Source organism: Symphalangus syndactylus, chromosome 20 (assembly GCF_028878055.3).
Source record: "Symphalangus syndactylus isolate Jambi chromosome 20, NHGRI_mSymSyn1-v2.1_pri, whole genome shotgun sequence".
Classification (NCBI taxonomy): Eukaryota; Metazoa; Chordata; class Mammalia; order Primates; family Hylobatidae; genus Symphalangus; species Symphalangus syndactylus.
Window position 1 is genome coordinate 61,897,645 of NC_072442.2, and position 20,220 is coordinate 61,917,864.

Consider the following 20,220-nt stretch of genomic DNA (forward strand, 5'->3'; position numbering starts at 1 on the left):
ATCCAATCCTACCACGATGCTTCTAAAATAGAAATCCAGTCCTATCATTCTGCCACGAAATTGGCAAGTAGGTCTTTGTTGACTGCAGTATGAAGTATAGATCCCCCAGCCTGGCACCAAAGGCCATCCACAATGTGGTTCCAGCCTTCCTTCTAGCAATCATAAATTTCCAGAGTTAGTAAGTTTCCTACCACTACAGGAATCAAACAGCCCTGGAAGAGCTACCATGAGGGACATAAAGGGGCTGTCAAATTGTTGCTAAACCCAGTAATCCCAAGGTTATCTCTGATTCTGATATTCATGGCTTCCTGGCCATCCCTCCCCTCCTCTTCCACCCCCACTGTATCCTAGTCAAATGGCCAGGGGACTGCTTGCAGAGAGATCCCTGGGCTCACACAGAGCTCATCAGCTTCCTGCCTTTGCCCCGGCTCTTCCCCTGGCTTCATCTCTAGCTCCCACAATCCCATGCACTGCCTCTGGGAAGCCTCCTTGATACTCCAGCCTCTCCCAGACCACTGTCCTCATGCCCAGCACAGCTGAGTTGGTCTCTTGTCTGTAGCACGGACCACTCTGCTGACAGCTGTGCTTTTCTGGGTGTGTCCTTTCCTCCTTGTCTGAGCCCAAAGCGATGAGGGGCTCACTGTGCACTCATGCATTCCTTCCCTCACTTATGCATGCAATGCACAGTAATGGACACTTATTCTGTGTCAGACCCTGTGCTGGTCACCGCAGGGGACACACAGATGACTCAGAAGTGGACTCAGAATTGACCGGCTCCCAGACGGGGGTGGGGCAGTGACAGACCAGTGAGCTAATTGCTCTAACAAGATGGGGAACAAGGCACAGAGGGCTCAAAGAGGAGTTAGTGCTGGAGCTGTCACATGAGGAGCTAAGGAGGCTTTGCTGGGGTTGGGACAGACCAATGAGGGCAGAGGGAGCTGCAGGGACAAAGGTATGGAGGGAGGTGAGGGAAGCAGGGACATCTGGGGAGTTTGTCCTGAGGTTGGACAATCTATGAGGTTGTCATTCCTTAAGTGACAGCTCATAGGTTGTTAGTATAAATTGTCCTGGAAGAGATATAAAAACCCCAAGCATAAAAGAATAGTGAGATGACAAGATTTGTTAAGGACTAAGTGGAATTTAGCCCAGGAAGGCAAAGTTATTCAGTATGTGAAAATCAATCAATGTAACATACCATAGGATGAAATAAAAGACATGGGAAAGACGCAGAATAAAAGGTATGGGAAGCAGGGAGATTTGGGGAGTTTGTCCTGACTGAGGTTGGGGTGTGAAGTGTTGGGCTGGGGGTGAGGTGTGGAGTTAGGGGGTGGTAAAAAGGGATGGGAGGTCTTGGAGAAGAGGCAGGGGTGGAAAAGCTGGAGATGAAGGCCGTGAATGCCAGGCTGAGGAGTTAGGGGCCTTCTCGGGAGTGCCTCTGTGGATCCACTGAATGGTTTAAGCAGGGGAGTGAAGAGCCACTTTTTAGAAAGATTATTCTAGAAGCCAATGTGGAGGAGAACAGGAGGGGCTGGGGAATGACTGACTGTAGGGGCTTACGCTGGGCCAGGTGAAGGGTAATGATCGTGAGTCTCAACCTGCAGCTCAGGGGAGGCTCCATGCTGGGAGTGGCCTGAGCAGGGAGGAGCATGCAGGGGAGGCTCCATGTTGGGAGTGGCCTGAGCAGGGAGGGAGCATGCAGGTCTTCCCTCCTCAGCCAGGCTTCATGAGCAAAGTCACCAGTCTGGCCTGGAGCCTGGCCAGGGCTCCCAATGCCCAGTAAGGGGAGAGCCCAGGGCAAATTCCGGCTTCAGCGGCTCCCGTCTCTGCTCCAGAGGGGCTGTCCCTGACACTTTCTGGTTTATCAGGAGGAGAATTCCCAATTCTTTGTTCTCCAAGGCCCCGTCTGTCTGAATCACTCTCCCCGCAGCCACCAACTCTCCAGTTGGACGCAGGAAGGCTCTCCTGTTTCAGAAGTTTGCCGAAAGTGTTTCTGTTCTTGGCCACACACTTTGCTTCTCTTGCTCTTGGGGAACTCACAGTTTGTTGGAAGGGGCTTGGAAGAAGAGTTATAAAATCACTCAGGAAACCATTAGTGGGACTCGGAAGTATCTTGTCAGAAAAGATATGTGGCTCAGCCTTCCAGGGCTGTGTGAGTTCAGGACAGGCAAGATTCGTGGGGCCCAGAGCCTGGGGTGTGTGACAAAACTCTGCCTTCCCAGTTCCTAGCCCTCTCCGTGTAGCCCATCCTGTCTGCAGGAGTTTCTGGCAGCTCCTCTGCTTGAAACAAGCTCCGGCAGAGGCAAAGCTGTCAGGCCCATGAGCCCTGCAAAGCTCCAGGCTAAGTGGGGTCTCATTTAGGTGGCAGCTGAGCCAGCTGCACAGTTGGTTAATCACCCTCGTCCTGGGAGCCTGCTAAATCAGGAAGCCAGGTTCAAGCTGGCTCCTCCCTCGCTGGCGGTTTCCAGGGAAGATGGAGCTGGCTTGGACTGGGCAGGCAAGCCCAGCTTCCTGCTGTCCGGGCCCCACACTTACCTTGTCAAACAGCAGGCTTATTCCTGACCCCGTCGGTGGCCTCACCAGCCCTGGGAACCCTGGGATGCCTGGCTCAGGCTGCACTGCAGGAGAGACGAAGCCCGAGGCAAACACCAGCCAGTCCCCAAGCCTCTGGACGCATCCTCTCTGCACCCCTTGCAAATGTCCCCTTCTCCGCTCCCGTCCTCCCCACCCCTCAGCCCTTGACTGTGGCAGCCTTCCCCTGTCCCATGCCTTCCTTCTCCAGGAAGCACTACCCAGGCTGCCTGAGCCGTCCTGGGAAGCCCCTGCTCCAGGAAGCCCCCACCAATAGGAGGCGGGGTGAAATTGTGGGAAGAGCCCTTGCCAGTATTGGGGTGTCCAAGGGACCAGATCTCAATGCTGGGGAAGTGACTATCTCACTGAGGCTCAGCAGCCTTATTACACAGGCATGGAAGCGAAGGATTTCATGTGCGGGAAAGCACTAGGCAAGCCAGAAAGCACCTGCGTGCCCAGGTGCAGCCTTCAAGGCTTACGCAGCTGAGGCCGTACTCACGGCTGGCTTCGAGGAGTCCCAGAGCTTGGCTCCGACCTCCTTTCTGACATTTGCCCTCTTCTAACCCACGTGAAGCCTGTGCACTGGCGTTTTGAGGACACTCACCTCCTGGCCTCTTCCCACCTGGGTCCCTGAGCTTCTTCCGGCCTCTCAACTCTGCATTCCCAGCAACCCCAGCATTCCCAGCAACCCCAGCTCTCATCCTTGCCCACCTCCCCAACTTGCCCACCTCCCCACCTCTGGACATCCTGCCCAGGCTAAGTCATATTTACACCCTGGTAATGAAAGTATTGGATGGTCTGGAGAACTCATAAACTGTCTCCGTGAGTACCAACTACGGGCTTGGCATGAGAATGTGGAGGTAATGACTCAGACCTGGCCCCTCCCTGCGCTGGAGTCCTCCCCTCCTCCAGGGCCTGACACATAGTAGATGCCCGAGAAATGCCAGAAGCATTTGTGTTATAGTCAGGGCTCAGGGCCAGTGCTCCAGACGGCCGCAGGTATTGGGTTTGCTGTTCTGAAGTCCGAATGGTGTTATCTTCAAGTCTGTGTTTTTGTTTTTGTTCTTTTTTAAATGGAGTCTCACTCTGTTGCCCAGGCTGGAGTGCAGTGGCACTATCTCGGCTCACTCCTACCCCTGCCTCCCGGGTTCAAGTGATTCTCCTGCCTCAGCCTCCCTAGTAGCTGGGATTACAGGCGTGCACCACCACACCCGGCTGATTTTTGTATTTTTAGTAGAGACGGGGTTTCACCGTGTTGGCCAGGCTGGTCTCAAACTCCTGACCTCAGGTGGTCCACCCACCTTGGCCTCCCAAAGTGCTAGGTTTACAGGCGTGAGCCACCATGCCTGGCCAAGTTTGTGTTTTGTAAGTGAAGTCTGATGGGACGGTGCATATGTGCGGGGGTACTTGGTGGGCGGCTGTCACATGGTCCTGCCTCCTGCCGCCTTGAAGCCTCCTGGGATCTTGGCCTCCTGCTCTCCTGCCCTCTGGCTTCTCAGCTCCACACCCACCCAGCTTTCTTCTCCCTCCCCCTGCCCATGGACAGCCTCTGGCCCCCCTTCAAGCCAGAGCCTGGGTGCAGGCAGGGCTGAGGTTACGTGCTCCTACTCCACCATGTCTTGGAGCGAGGCAGCTTATCCCCACCCTGGGCTGGCAGTGCCATAGAGCATTCCAAGGGTGATTCAGAGGGAAAAACCTCTCGCTCAACTAGTGTATTTCAGCATGGAGGTTGCAATACTCTTGTCTACCCTGGATGGGGCCAGCAGTCCTGTGGGAGGGGCGCATGCTTGGCTCAACTTTCCAACTGTCACTCACAGCATGGTTTGTTGGCCCAGTGGCTGGCAGGAGGGGGATCCTGGGTGCTGGTGGGGCCTGTGTGTGTGTGCCAAGCTAAGGAGCAGGGACCCTGGGGCCTGGGAGGGCCTGCACTCATCCCTCAAGTCTCCCTGGGCGTGAGGAAATACAGTAGCAAATAGAAAACACCGGCCGGGCACGGTGGCTCACACCTGTAATCCCAGCCCTTTGGGAGGCCGAGATGGGCAGATCACCAGGTCAAGAGACTGAGACCATCTTGGCCAACATGGTAAAACCCCGTCTCTAGTAAAAATACAAAAATTAGCCGGGCGTGGTGGCAGGTGCCTATAGTCCCAGCTACTTGGGAGGCTGAGGCAGGAGAATCGCTTGAACCTGGGAGGTGGAGCTTGCAGTGAGCCGAGATCGCACCATTGCACTCCAGCCTGGTGACAGAATGAGACTCCATCAAAAAAAAAAAAAAAAAAAAAAAAAGAGAGAGGGAAGAAAAGAAAAGGAAGGAAGGGAGGGAAAGAAAGAAAACACCATAACAGGTTTTAGAGCATCCTCAGGGAAAGGAAAAATGTTATATTTTAGTACCTTTAGCAACTGTTTTTTTTATGTTTGAACAAGGGGCCCGGCATTTCCTTTTTGCATGAGGCCTTCCTCATTATGCAGCTGGTTTTAGGTGGAGTATGATAGAAAAAGCAGGAGGTTTGGATTTGGAGGAGTCTGCAAGCTCCTTCACCTCTTCAGACCTTGGTTTTCTTATCTGTAAATGGCCTTCCTTCCCAGGACCATGCTCTCTCACACCCCCGCTTTGCCTTGAACTTGGCATTCCATAAACATGATCTTGCTGGCTGCTTGGAATGCCATGCCCTTTCCTCTACTGTCAAAACTGAAATCTCTGCTCTGGCACGAGTTTCCTTGGAGTCCTCAGTCAGAATGAATCTTTCCCTCCCCCTCTCTCTCTGCTGGTCTCGCCTCTCATTGCAGTTAGCCATGTGCTTCTCTACACAGAGGTGTTCTTGCTCCTCACTCACTCTGTATCCCCCACAGCCCCTAGCATGGGGCTTGGCCCATAGAAGGTGTTTTTTGAATGTATGTCTTTATGTCTTAATTTCTCTGCTAGGCCCAGGTTCTGCTGGGTGGTCAAAGTTGACTTTCTTTAGGGGCACCAGAGTTTCATGGGCTTTAGCTGGTGCCCAGACATGGTGCTGGTCTTCACTCCCTGACCTGTGTATTGGACACTGGGTCATTCCTTGTTTCTGTCCACATCTGTGCTGCTGTTACACCTGGGAAACAGTCTGCATCCATCCGATTGTGCTGTGTGGGGACTGCTCTATGACCGTGTCCAGGTCTCTGTTCTCTATTTGGGCCCCTCTTGGGCCTAGGCTTTGTCACGGCCCCTGGGTCTGGGGAGTGCTGTGAGCTGGCATCTAGCATTAACCGTTGATTCTCTCTATCTGGCTCCACCTGGGATCATGCTGAAGACAAAAGGGCCGAGGTCTTGAATCAATTGTTAGAAGTAAACAAGTAAATAAAATGAGACTCAGAGCCATCCTCACTTATTGAACACCTGTTTGGTGCCTGACTGTGTTCTGAAGGCTTTACATATATATTTTTTTTATTCATCTTTTTTTCTGGAGATGGAGTCTCTTTCTATCATCCAGGCTGGAGTGCAGTGGCGTGATCTCGGCTTACTGCAACCTCCACCTCCTGGGTTCAAGCGATTCTCCTGCCTCAGCCTCCCGAGTAGCTTCGGGATTATAGATATGCGCCACCACGCCTGGCTAGTTTTTGTATTTTAGTAGAGACAGGGTTCCACCATGTTGGCCAGGCTGGTCTCAAACCCCTGACCTCAGGTGATCCGCCCGCCTCCATCTCCCAAAGTGCTGGGATTACAGGCCTGAGCCACCAGGCCCAGCCAGCTTTACATATAGTAATCATTTACTATCCACAGCAACCCTCCGAGGCAAGTACCAGTACTATCCCTATTTTATAGATTGGAAGACTGAGGCATATACAGGTTGTGTAACTTGCCCAAGGGTGCATGGTTCGTAAGTGAAGAAGCTGGCATTTGAATCCAGGTATCCAATCATAATGCAGTGTCACTCAAGGGCTTTCAGGACTTGGAGGTTCTTAGTGAGCACTGGATCCCTGCTATCTTGTAGGAATGAACCCAGAGAGGGAGAGTGCTGTGCCTATGTCACACAGCAGGCCAGAGGGAGCCTGAAATGGAGTCAGTCTCCAGATTCCAGCTGGATGCTCTTCCCACTGTTTACCCCTGCCTGCTTTTGAGACAGCCCGGGGGCCATGATCCCAGGATTCAGGGGATGTGGGCCATGAAGGTGGCCCTGGCAGGCAGAGGGTGGCAGAAACAGAGTGACGGATTCCGATGGATGCATCTGGAGAAGTTTCATGTGAGAGGCAGGCATGGGGTCAGGAGCGGAGTCATCCACCAGGCCCTGGAGTGTGGGCTACAGAGATGGAAGAGGTTCTTAGACTGGAGCTGCCCTTCAGTTCTGTAGGGGAAGAAATGAGGTAGATTTGCATGGGGAAGGATTCTCGAGTCCCTTGGGGAGACCAGGAGGTGACTTCGCTTTGTGCCTTGGAACCCTTCCTCAGAGAACTGGGGCCCTAGAGGAAGCCGCAGACACATTTTGGGAGGGGCTGTAGACTTCTAGGGAAGCGTTGGTCATGGGGAGTGTGCAGTGTTTGGGAGTGGCCACAGGAGACGTCTGGGGGGCAGTGGGATATGCAGATCCAGAGCTAAGGAGAGCGGCCTGGGCCAGAGGCAGAGCCCTGGCAGTGGTTTGTGGGCTTGGAGTTCAGTGCGGACCCTCGGAGGAGAGAGTGAGTATAGAGAGGCAGGCAGCTCCTGGGAAGCCGCTGCTTTATAGAGGAGGGAGGAGAGGAGGAGCTGGAGGACAAGACGAAGTGGAAAGGCCTGAGGACGCAGAGGAGCCAGGCTGTACTCTCCCCAGAAATGGCATCGGGTGTGGCATGAAGGGCCAAGAGCTAGGTCAGGGCAGGGCAGAGAGGTAGGAGATACCTCTGCCCATCCCAAGCTCTAGACTGAGGGCCAGAGGCAGCTCCAAGCAGCCTCCGTGGGAAACACAGTGCCTGGCAACAGTGACAAGGATCTGCTTATGTTTCTTTTCTTTTTCTGCAGGAGAAGGGACCGTGCCGTGCACATCCAGCATCCTCCAGGAGAAGCAGCGTGAGTCAAGCCTGACCCCGTGGGGTCATTTCTTCCCCTTGGATGGGTCCAAGCTCATTGAGCCTGGGTCCCCTCTCATCCACTCAGAGCCTGGAAGGGTGGCAGGATCCCTGCCATCTTGCCTGCAGGCAGGACCGGAGGGCCTGAGGTCACTCAGCCTGAGTTTGGGCCATCTCTAACCCATGAACTGAGCCCCCTCGGGTTCCTGAGTTCCTATCACTGGGCAGCTCAGGCCAGCTCATGTCCCCCTCTCTGGGGACTCCATAGGGCCAGAGTGAGGGGTGGGAGGCTGGTGGGTTGGGAGTGTGAGCTCAGCAGAGCAGATGAGATCATGGCATGAGGACAGAGACAGGAGGATGGGGATGGGGAACATGGCCCCTGTGCCCATCACTTTTGGGTGACACAACTTCCAGGAACCACTGGTGGTGCCATGGTGACTGACATGACTGAATGAGGTTCAGAGACACCTCATTCCTGGATGTGCCCGGGGTGATGATCCTCATTATTGCTCCATGAAGAGGCTACCTCTCTGCAGATCCCATGGCCCTGTGGCTGAGTCCCTGTCCTCTGTGTTACACAGGCATCTCCAGGTTTCCTTCCCCCTGTGTTTTCTCAGAGAGATGAGCACAGCATTGGACCTGGGAAAGACTTGGTCGAGATGTGGCCATTTGTTGCCATAGTGACCTCAGAACGTCTTCCTTGGACGTTCTGGGAGGACTCAGTGGCCAATGTCTGGGCCAAATGTCTTTGCTGTTGGCAGTATTGACTTCCATATGTGGCTGGGGCCGGAGAGGATTCCATGTGTGTTTGGGGTGGGGTTGTGCTCAGAACTTTCCTGACTTCTCTCTCCTGCTCCTTTGATCTGTGGTTGCAGCTTTGAGGGGCCCAGTCCACTCTGCCCACCACCTCCCTGAGCTCAGGCCTGTGGCTGCTCTGCAAGCTCTTCCATCCTTCAGTTGCTGTGCTGAAGTGGAAGCACCTATGACACCAGCTTTCCTATGGCCTGGAACCCAGCTTTGAGTGGGTGCACAGGCATCCCCTGCCGGAGAATCTTTTTCTTTTTTTTTCTTGAGACAGTCTTGCTCTGTCACCCAGGCTGGAGTGCAATGGCACGATCTCAGCTCACCACAACCTCTTGAGCTTCCCCGGGCTCAAGTGATTCACCCACCTCAGCCTCCCGAGTGGCTGGGATTACAGGTGCCGGCCACCATGCCCGGGGAATTTTTGTGTTTTTAGTAAAGATGGGGTTTCGCCATGTTGACCAGGCTACTTTTGAACTCCTGACATCAGGTGATCTGCCCGCCTTGGTCTCCCCAAATTCTGGGATTTTAGGCATGAGCCACCACACCCTACACGGAGAACCTTTTTTTGCTTCTAACATTCAATGGCAATTTCATAGACAAAGCCCTTCAGGGGCTGCTAGGTGTGAATGTCTTTGTCAGGGGCACCCCAAGGCCCAGGCCATAAGGGCATCAGACCATGGAAAGGGCAGGGCAGAGAGAGGGCAGTTCTCTTTCCTGAGCCCTCATAGGGGTGTAAGGAACTGAGCTCAGCACAAGGGGACTGTGTTAAAATGTACCTGCGGGTCTTTAATGTAGAGGTGACTGAGCATGTGGAGAGGCTCATGTCATCAACAGAAGATTTTCAGCTCAGGTTTTGAGAGATGGGGCCATTCCACACCATGCTGGGCCACGGGGGAAGCACTTGGTTTGGTCAGGAGACAGAAGGGCCAGGAATCCAACTCAAGGCTGGATTCCAGGCCATAGGAAGGCTGGTGTCACAGGCGCCTCCACGTCAGAAAATAGCAACTGAGGTATGGAAGAGCTTGCAGAGTGGCTGCAGGCCTGAGCCCAGGGAGGTGGTGGGCAGAGTGGACTGGGCTCCCGAAAGCTGCAAGGCCCAGAGCCCTTGTTGGGATCTTGCTGGAAAGGCAGGGCAGAGCAGGAGAACCATGTAGGGCTGGCTGATGTGCATGTCGAGGGCTCTGGGCTCTAGGCTCTAGGGCTGGTGTACCGTTGTCTGGTAGCTGGCCCTGGGTTGATTTAGGGCCAGGGAAGTATTGGCTTGGTGGGTGAGAGTTAGAGAAGGTGGTTGGGGATATGGGTTTGGGACTGGTTCATTTGCCTATGAAAGGTGCCCTCAAAGGGAGTGGTTATTACCTCTAGGAATTAGCCAGCTCTGGGAGGGGCAGTCTCTTCCTGGCCAGCGAGGCCCCTGAGATGTCAAAACATTATAAAATAACAAGCATGATGAATATAGGGGTGTCACCACATTCCCCAGGAATGCAGGAAAGGAAAAGAACCCATCATCTGGCCTGGCGTGGTGGCTCACGCCTGGAATCCCAGCACTTTGGGAGGCTGAGGCGGGTGGATCACGAGGTCAGGAGATCGAGACCATCCTGGTTAACACGGTGAAACCCCGTCTCTACTAAAAATACAAAAAATTAACCGGGTGTGGTGGCAGGCGCCTGTAGTCCCAGCTACTCGGGAGGCTGAGGCAGGAGAATGGCGTGAACCCAGGAGGTGGAGCCTGCAGTGAGCCGAGATGGCACCACTGCACTTCAGCCTGGGCGACAGAGTGAGACTCCATCTCAAAAAAAAAAAAAAGAACCATCATCTCCCCTTCTGAGCACCTGGCCAGAGGAGACAGCGGCAGCCGCGAAGCAAAAACAGCCGCGCAACGCGGAGCTTGTCTCCAGGATGCCAAACCACAGCTCTGTTTTCCACAGACACAATTGAATTGATGAGATGTTTAGTGATCTCTGGACCTGGCTGAAGAAAAATGTGTGTTTAAATAGTTAGAATTCTATTGCTGAAGGCTGTCATCAAATTCTGCTCCTTAAGAATGTTCTTATTGGGCTGGGTGCAGTGGCTCACACCTGTAATCCCAGCACTTTGGAAGGCTGAGGTGGGTGGATCACCTGAGGTCAGGAGATTGAGACCAGCCTGGCCAATATAGTGAAAACCCGTCTCTACTAAAAAAATACAAAAATTAGCCAGATGTGATGGTGCATGCTTGAAATCCCAGCTACTGGGGAGGCTGAGGCAGGAGAATCACTTGAACCTAGGAGGTGGAGGTTGCAGTGAGCCAAGATCATACCATTGCACTCCAGCCTGGGCGGCAGAGCGAGATTCCATCTCAAAAAAAAAAAAAGAGTATTCTTATTTAGCAAAGAATGACAGTATATGTGCAGATGAATTTTGGAGCTGAAATGGTACCTTGGAGGTCGTCTAGGTTGGGGATGCCCAAATGAACCCAAGATTTTCAGCAGTGAGAAAAACCATAATACTGTAATGTGTTTTTCCATCATGTTGAGTGTATTCAATTGAGAGGACTCCTTTTCACATAATTCTACAATTATGTCTTGCCCAGTTTTGGCATTAAAATGCTTTTTCTTTTATGAAATGATGGTGGTGATTGATGGTAATGTGTTTGTTTATTTTTAATGCAAAATTGGCAGAAGAAAAATCTGTGACCTGAATTAAAAAAAGAAGAATCGCAATGGCTTGCATTTATAATGGCGCTTTTCCACATAAAGTATACTTGCATGCAAATTATCTTATTTAATAGTTCCACTGGGTTTTTGAAGACTCACTAAAAGCAAGTTGCGAGGTGGTAAAAGTTGCCCTGGAACCAGGAGTCAGAACATCCTATGAGTGGTGTGATGGTGTCTGGGGTTGCAGAGTGGAAAGGCCTGGATTTGACACTCAGCTTCTCTCGTCTAGTAGCTGTGACATTTTGGACAAGTTACTTGATGTCTCTGAGCCACAGTTTACTCAGTTGTGGAAAGACGACCATACTGTCGTGCCGGGCGCGGTGGCTCATGCCTGTAATCCCAGCACTTTGGGAGACTGAGGCGGGTGGATTGCCTGAGCTCAGGAGTTCGAGACCAGCCTGGGCAAGACGGTGAAGCCCCATCTCTACTAAAATACAAAAAATTAGCTGGGCATGGCAGCATGTGCCTGTAATCCCAGCTACTTGGGAGGCTGAGGCAGGAGAATCGCTTGAACCCAGGAGGTGGAAGTTGCAGTGAGCCGAGATTGTGCCACTGCACGCCAGCCTGGCAACAGAGCGAGACTTTGTCTCAGAAATAAAATAAAAATAAATAAATAAATAAAAGAAAAGAAAAGATGGCCATACCATCTACTTCTTAGAGTTGCTGAGGGCACCAGAGATGATATCTGTGAGATACTAGGATCCGCCCAGGGTAGATAGAAAGTTCTGATTGTTCTCACTTGTTACTGGACGGATGTGTCTTGGAAGCTGGAACACCTGGTGCCCATGTGATGATGAATCTTATCAAGTGGGGCTCAGTCTTTCTGGTGCTCTGCTGGTCCTGCAGCTGCCTCAGTTGCCATTGTCACAGCAGTGTTTCCCCAAGCATTGGAGTCCCCAGAGAGGAGGACATGAGCCGGCCAGAGAGCACGGGGCCTCTTGGGTTGTGAGCGTGGGGAGGGAGCCTTCCATGGGCCTCTCAGGGCATGCGCAGGTATGAGGTTGCAGGGGCTTGTCTGCAGTGGCTATGCGGGGAGGGGTGTCTTGGACACTTTCTCCTCGGTGGCTGTCAGGCAGCCCCAGCCTTCACTGTGCAGTTGGGCAGGCGGCCTGGCAGCCTGCTGTCACTGGCGTGAGCCTGATATTTGAAACCAAACTAGAGGAAGCCAAGGGAACCATTGTGTGTGGGGGCTCGGTGGGGGCGCAGAGAAGAGAGAGGGCCTTGGACTTGGGGGACGAGACCTGGGTGACCTCCTGCTGAGTTGCTGTGCAGTCTCAGCTCCTGCCTGGGGTCCCATCTTTCTGTTCATGGAGTCCCTCCTGGTTCTGACATTCTCAGGGTCTTCTGTTGCTGCCTCTCTGTTCCCTGGCTTCCTCTGTCTGTGCCTCTTTCTGTTTCTGCCTTGTTCATGCTGCTCCATTAGTTAGCCCAGTGACCATTTCCAGAGTGCTCCCACCACACCTGCCACTGTGCTGGCTGTAGGGACTCAGGGATCTTGTGTGTTTCCATCGAACCTCACTCCTTCTGTGCTTCCATCCAGTGTGAATGGCACCATCCTCCATGAATCCAAGCCAGAAGCCTTCTAGACTTCTCTGTCTCCAGCACCATCCACTGTCAAATCAACCTCTCCTAGTGTCATTCAGCCTCCAGCAGTGCTATGAGACCCACTCACTCCTCTCTGTCCCCATCCCTTCTCTAGTTGAGGCCCCATCTTCTCTCTCCTGGACCATTGCATCCTCCTGTGCACTGGCCTTCCTGCCTCCCTGCCTCCCTGCCTCCCTGCCTCCCTGCCTCACGTCTCACCCACTCTGGTCCTCCCTTCAGAGTGTCAGAGAGACCTTTGGAGGAGGCAAGCCTGGTTCTCACAGTCCCTGCTTCCCCTCCCATAGCTCCTCTCCAACGAAGCGTGAACCTTGCCTCCATACGACCTTACCCGCCCACTTTCCCCTCTTCCCGTCAGCTCTCCCATTTCCCCATGCTGACGCTGGGAGGAGCATGGACTCTCTAAGCACAGTTTTCTTGTGGGCTAATTGGGAAGCCTGAGCATCCCATCCATCTCTGTGGAGGAGACAGAGGCAGCTCCTCTGCAGCAAACGGTGGGAAGGACCGGGGTCCCTCTGGACCCCGCACTGTTGGCCTCTGCCCTTGCGGCTCCATTCATGGCTGCTGGGCTCACACGTGCTGAATCCAACAAGCCCGGCCCACCCCTCCTGCTGCAATATGCCACCACCATAGAAGAGGCAAAGGGTAGAGCTGTTATCTCAAAGGGCAGTAACTCCCCTTCCTCTGCCCACACCCCCATCCAGGAATGTTTGGTGGGAGGAGGCATGACATTCTCCCAGGAGACCTGCGGCTGTCTCACCCTCTCCATGCCTCTCCCTTCCAGTCTCAGCAGTTCCACGAGGTGCAGGGCTCCGCAGTGCACAGGGTGGGAAAGTGCGAGTTGAGAGGAGGCTCCCTCTGCCCCACCCCCATGCAGGATGGGTTGTGGGGGCAGATTCTACAGCAGGAAGACCTGTCTATTTTCGCCCTCAAAGTTGGACCCGGCCTGTGTGGATGACAACAGCCACCTGACACATGTGACCCAAAGCCATGCTGGTCGCCTCATGGCTTTTCCAGGGCCAGCGCCTGGCATCAGCTGCAGGGGTGAGGGCAGCAGGCAGCTGTCCCACGTGCGGGGAGGGTCTTCCCACAGCCACATCCACACATTAGAGCAGATGCTCTGTGGGGCTGTGAACTTCCTCTCGTCCCCAGAAAAAGACCTGGCAATGGTCCACAGAGTCCCAACCCTAGTTCCAGTCTGGCCCTTTATCTTCATCCTCTACTGAGCCTCTCTCCTAGCCACCAACTGAGCCCCAATTTATCCCCAGCTGGGTCCTAACTCCAGCCCCTGGTCCTGGACTGAGCTTGGGTCCTCGGCTCAGACACAAGGAGATGTAGATGGCTCAGCTCACCTCTCCCCATTGTGGGCATGTGGTTTGACTTCGCACCCCACTGCCTAGGGTCAGTGACCAGAGGAACAGCTCTGAATGCCCTGACCTGCCACCGAAGGGCTTCCCTTCCCACATACCCTCAGCCCCTGGCCTCCCCAGGAAGATCCCCCACCGCAGACAGGATGCGTGAAGCCCCTTGCCCACGGCTGGCCTCTCCACTCCTCTGCCTGGTAACTGGTGTCTTTTCCTGGCCTGTGTGGGCAGCTTGCTGAGCACAGCTGCAGACAGGCTATATTTAGCCAGCTTTAATGAGCTCAGGGTGGCAGACGTCCGCCTTGGGAGCACTTTTCTTGCATGTGTGTGTATGTCTCTGCTTGGCATGGTTCCTTCTCATTGCGTGTGTGTGCCCTTGCACTTGTGTGTGCGCATTAGCCTGTATGCCAACGCATTGGTGCATTCACTTTCATGAGGATGTGCATTAGCCTCTATGCCAATGCATTGGTGCATTCACTTTCATGAGGATGTGCATTAGCCTCTATGCCAATGCATTGGTGCATTCACTTTCATGAGGATGAGTGTGCGTCTCTGTGCGCATTTGCAAGTCTATCTACGTAGCATCTGGGCTTTGCTGGGGCACGTGCAGCTTCCGACACTTACAGGGGTACAAAATGGGAACAAATGATTAGTTCATTCACCCATTTGTTTAAAAAATATTTAATGAGCACCTTTATATGCCAGCATCGTGATAGTCTTTGGGGATAAAATAGAGCAAAATCAAATCCAGTCCCAGCCCTTAAGGATCTTGTCATCTGGGAGACGGAGGAGGGGAAGATAATAATCAAATAGTCATAAAATGAAAAGCGTGAGGATTAACCCCAGGAAAGACAGGACCGTGGCGCTTTTGTGGAGAGGACAGGAAGAGTGGAAGGTCCCCGGAAGGAAGGAACACTGAAGTTCCTGTGGGAAGTATCTGGGCACGGGGCAGTGTAGAGAAGAGCCCAGGCCCGGGGAACACTTGCAGGGACTCTGCGGTGAGAGGGAAAGGGGATGTGCGAAAACTGGCTGAGTTCAGAGAGGGAGGGGTGAGTGTGGGAGAGCAGAGCAGAAGGCGGGGGCTTGGTCAGGATACGGGAAGCCTGGAGAGGGGTGGTGTGGGAGGAGGTGATGGGATTTGCATAGAGCACTTAGGATCCAGCCTGGGATGCAGTCAGGGTTCTAGCAGGAAACGGAAGGCTCACACAAACCACAGGTGGGAGGAGGGCTTAGCAGAGAGACATTATGCACAGGTGAGTGAGGCTTTAAGGAAACCAAGAAGGCATCAGCAATACCCTGGGGCTGTTCCCACCCCTGAAGGAGAAGAGCCCAGTGAGGGTCTTGCATGAGCCTCCAGCAGAGACCACCTTACGATGACCTGGCACGGAGGGGGCTCCCTTGCCCCAGTTCCATCACTGCACCCAACCTGTAGCTAGGGGGCCTCGGCCTTGGGCTGAGTTGGGCAGAGGTGGGGCACTGTGGCTCTGGAGGGGCAAAGAGAGACCTCACTGCACAGTCTGCTCACTTCCACGTGGAAGAATCGCCCTTTCATTTGTTTTGCTGTAAGCCACTTTGATTTGGACTGTACATTCCCATGCAGCTGTGCTGGTGAAGGACTCCTCCTCCTCTGTGCGTCCAGGGGCTTCTCTTTCCTCCTCCTGCCATTGCCCCAAAACTCCAGGGGTCTTCCCAGCACTCTGGTGGGGGAAGAGTGCCTGCAGCATGCACACATGTGCAAGGGGTCCTCCATCCACAGCGGTGAGCACGAGGACCCCAGAACCCAGCCTGGTGGTCCCTTTTGTCCTGGGCTTGCAGCTCCTGGCCTAGGGTTCAGGCTCTCTGGAGCATGGGACGGCCAGGTCTTCTTATGTTGTTCTCCATCTTCCTGGAGTTGCGAAGGGACCCGTACAGAGGACTCTCTCCTCCACCCAGGGCCAGGGCGTGAGGATCTCTTTTCACCTGAAGCATTCTCTGTCTCCAAATCCTTTCCTCTTGGGATCAAAAGAGCTTTTGGAAACAAAAGCCAGGAAGCTCTGCCATAAACCTTCCCAGAGGCAAAGGAGCCAGAGCTGGGAGAAAATATAAATTGGTATCTAAAAAAAAACCACCCTGCTACATGCACTTTAAAAAAATTCTTATTTTTAATCTGTCTTTTGAGTAGGTAGCACATGTACATGGTATAAAATGCCTCCTTCTCCTGTCTTCCAGCGCACACAATTCTCCCTAGAAGAAAAGATTATAACTGGTTTCTTAGATTCCATTTCAGAGATAATCTCTGCATACATGAGTGTATCCATAAGTATGCATTTATATATATTTTTATATCTGTACCCTCACACAGATGGGAGCACACAGTTCCTTTCATTGTGCACCTTGCTTTTCTCAGATGTTGATACTAGATCGTGATTGTCTCCTTAGCTCGGTACACTTAGAGGTGAGTTGTTTTTTGTAACAGCCATGTGCAGTGTCACTGTGGTCAAATTTATTTAATCTGTCCCCTACTGGTGGATGTATAGGTGCTTCCTGTCTTTTGCTGTTGTAAAAGCAATGTGGCAATGGTTAGCACCGTACATGTGTGCTTTTGCACATGCTCTTGGAATTGCTGGGTCAAAGGCATTTTGCATTTTGAATGACATTGCCGAATGGTCCTTCACAGAGCTATATTGATGTTTACTCTCATCAGCAATGAATGAAGAGATCGTTTTGCCACACCCTGGCCCATAGTGTGTCACAACTGCCAGTCTGACAGGTGGAAAAAAAAAAAAAAAGTTGTCTTAGGGTAATTTCAATGAGCCTTCCTCTAGTTTAGGGTTCTAAGTTTGAGCACCTTTTTCCTATGTGTAAGAGCCATTCCCAGGACCTGTGCTGGATGCCGCACACATTTGGCAGGGGTTACTGTGCAGGTGCGCGTGGGCTGGAGTGTGCCACTGCATTCCTTTGTGTATGTGCTGTTCCAGGCAGGGCCACGGTGGACTTGACAGGGGATCATTAGGGGGTTGGGCTAACAGCCTAAGAAGTTCCTGCTATGAGTAGCCTCTTCCCACTCTTTCGTCCCTGCCAAGAGGCTCCCTGAGGAGGCAGAGCTGTGGCGTGAAGGCATTAATAAGAGCAAAGAGACCATTCCTTTCTTACTCCCCTCCTTCAGGACGATGAAAAGCCCTGACCTGGTGACCTGGGTTCAAGTCCCCAGCCCTCCAGTTACATCTTGAGAGCAATCACTTCACCTTTCCAGTCCTTGGTTTTCTCTTCTTGAAGATGGGGAGAGTACTCCTGACCTCACAGGATGAATGTGCAGATTGCCTGAGACACCGGGTGAGGACTAGAAACTAGGACCAATCTTAGGAGGGCTGTGTTTGTTGCAGAGGAGTCTGTAGGGGGATACCAAGGTTTGGGATTTCATGTCCCTCTAGCATCCCCGTGTTGTGATGGCAGAGTTTTTCTCATGGTTGTATACCTGGAAATTTCACTGGGCCCGTTCAAGATGGCACCTCTGATCTGAACTGGGATCCCCCGTGAGAACTGTTCCTCTGAACTAACCCCGTGTTCACTTGGGGTATCTAACAGCATGTTCTCAAGGGGCAGGGTTTGGGGCATAGGCCCTCGGAAGGGCCAGGTCCTGGTCTGGGGTAGTGTCTCTGTGAAAGGCTCACTGGGCCATCGAAGGTTTGAACACATCACCTTAGCCTGGTTAGTCAGATGAATCCAGGCGGATGTGATTAGATTCTGACCCTGAAAGGGTTAAGGAGTCACAGAGGGACCTCAGCCTCCCGCTCCCCCCCAACCCTGGATGAAACTTCGTCCCCAGCACCCTGCTACATGGTCACTTACATAACTTGCTTGTCTAATCTCAGTGAAGGAGAACAGCCTGCTTGCAGGTCAGCACAGGTCACTCTTGAACTGTTGTAAACATTTCCTAGGTTGTGCTAAAACTTGGAATAACTCTCCAGAAACCACCCCAACCCTTATTCGTCCTGGCTTTGCCCTCTGCTCCCTTGACCCACACGAGGCTCAGCATAGATTTGCAGGCAGCTGCTGCTCTTCTCCAGGCTGGGTCTCTTGACCTCCTGAGCCCCTTTCTACAGCTTTCCTGCCCTGTTATTAGACATCAGACATACCCTCAGCGGGGCCTGAGCTGCAGGGGCAGGGCAGGGATGTCTCCCTCTCATTTTGAACTGGGATCTCTGGTTTGTGCAGCCTTAGAGGTTGAGAAGTAACTGTGGCAGCCCCACTACCCTGACTCAAGCTGTTTGTAGCCTTTGGTCATGTGACTGATCTTGGGCACATGACCTAGGTCTTTGTCATTGACCTGACCTTGGTCACATGACCTACTCTTGGTCATGTGATCCCAGGGGCTTGAGACATCTTTGAAGGCAGGTGCTGTGTCTGATTGGTCTTGGTGTTTTCAGCCCTGACACAAGTTTGGGCAATAACCAATAGGGTAGGAATAGGCAAGTGGTATCGAGTTCATTCTTTTTTTTTAAGTTCTTGGAAGGCTTACTTTATTTTTATTTTATTTTATTATTTTATTTTTTGAGATAGGGTTTCACTCTGGTTGCCCAGGCTGGAGTGCAACAGCAGGATCTCTGCTCACTGCAACCTCCACCTGCCGGGTTCAAGCGATCCTCCTGCCTCGGCCTCCCAAGTAGCTGGGATTACAGGCACCTGCCACCATGCCCGACTAATTGTTGTATTTTTAGTAGAGATGGGGTTTTACCTTGTTGGCCAGGCTGATCTTGAACTCCTGACCTCAACTGATCCACCCGCCTTGGCCTCCCAAAATGCTGGGATTACAGGTGTGAGCCATGGCCCCTAGCCTCGAGTTCATTTTTAACCCAAACACAGGATCTTAATTCACTCATCATGTTCCACATTTATTCTTTCCTTCCACAAGTATTTCTTGTCCTATTATACTCCCTCATTAGCCTGTCAGCTCCCAGAGGGGAGGACAACATTTCACACTTTTTTCTTTGTAGTGTTTGTATTGACTAAAATAGGAGGTTGTGGCTGGTTTTAAAATGTTCCTCGCATAGGCTGGGCACAGTGGCTCATGTCTGTAAACCCAGCACTTTGGGAGGCCGAGGTGGGCAGATCACGAGGTCAAGAGATCGAGACCATCCTGGCCAACATGGTGAAACCCCATCTTTACTAAAAATACAAAAATTAGCTGGGCGTGGTGGCACGCGCCTGTAGTCACAGTTAGTCGGGAGGCTGAGGCAGGAGAATTGCTGGAACCCGGGAGGTGGAGGTTGCAGTGAGCCCAGATTGCGCCACTGCACTCCAGCCTGGCGACAGAGTGAGACTCCGTCTCAAAAAAAAAAAAAAAAAGTTCCTCGCATAAACATGACACCTACTTGTATTATCTATCCAATAAACATTCATAAATAGTTTTAAACTAAAATAAATATGGACTCCTTAGAGAAAAATTGGAAAATAGATGAAAGTAGAAAGTAAAAATATATATATATATATATATATATATATATATATATATATATATATAATCCATTGTCCCAACATCTAGAGAAAACCACTGTAAACATTTTGGTGTGTTTCCTTCTAATATGAGGCCCCAAGCTTCTTCCCCCACCTCCCCCACCATTATTTAGATTGTCATTTTTCCTTTTCTGCAAAGCTAGGAGCTGGGAACCTGCAGAGGAGGGTGGTCTGAAGTCTGGCTGCTGAACAAGCTCAGTGGCTTTTGAGTTTTAGTCTCTTGGAGCCCTCAAGAACTGCCTACGGACAGGCAGGTGAGGAAGGCGGGCTCTGGGCCCCCCAGCCTGCTTCAGCCAGATCCGATCCACTTTCATCTTTGCAAATTGGGCTCCTAAGGAAACTTTCATTGGCTAAAATTTCCCCCTGTTTTTAAAAAAGTTTTAAACCCTTCAGAACAGCTTCACGCTGTTCCATCCACATCTGCTACTGGCTGTTGATCCCCACACCTTCTGTGTGGCTGCAGGTTCCCATTCATGAGCCCACATTCCTTGAGCTCCTGTGGTGAGAGCTATGGGTTCCTTAGATAGTTTGTTATTCTGCCAGTGTGTTCCCCTCCCCAGATGCCCCTAAGCCCTTGGCATTCCCTTGAGCTGCTGGTCCAGCGACCCTATCTATGCCACAGCATGCTATGATGCAGGGTTAGTGAGCTGGTTCCAAGAGAACCAATCAGAGTTCTGGGAGCC

At 52.3% G+C, this 20,220-nt stretch overlaps 1 protein-coding gene across 1 annotated transcript in view; it reads left to right on the forward strand.

Annotated features, from left to right (window-relative positions):
- Positions 1-20,220, forward strand: part of PITPNM3 (PITPNM family member 3) — a 105,985-nt gene that overhangs the window by 45,351 nt on the left and 40,414 nt on the right. Inside the window, exon 4 of the mRNA XM_055258732.2 lies at positions 7,535-7,582. Within this exon, the coding sequence (XP_055114707.1) occupies positions 7,535-7,582 (48 nt within the window). The remainder of the gene's footprint in view (positions 1-7,534; positions 7,583-20,220) is intronic.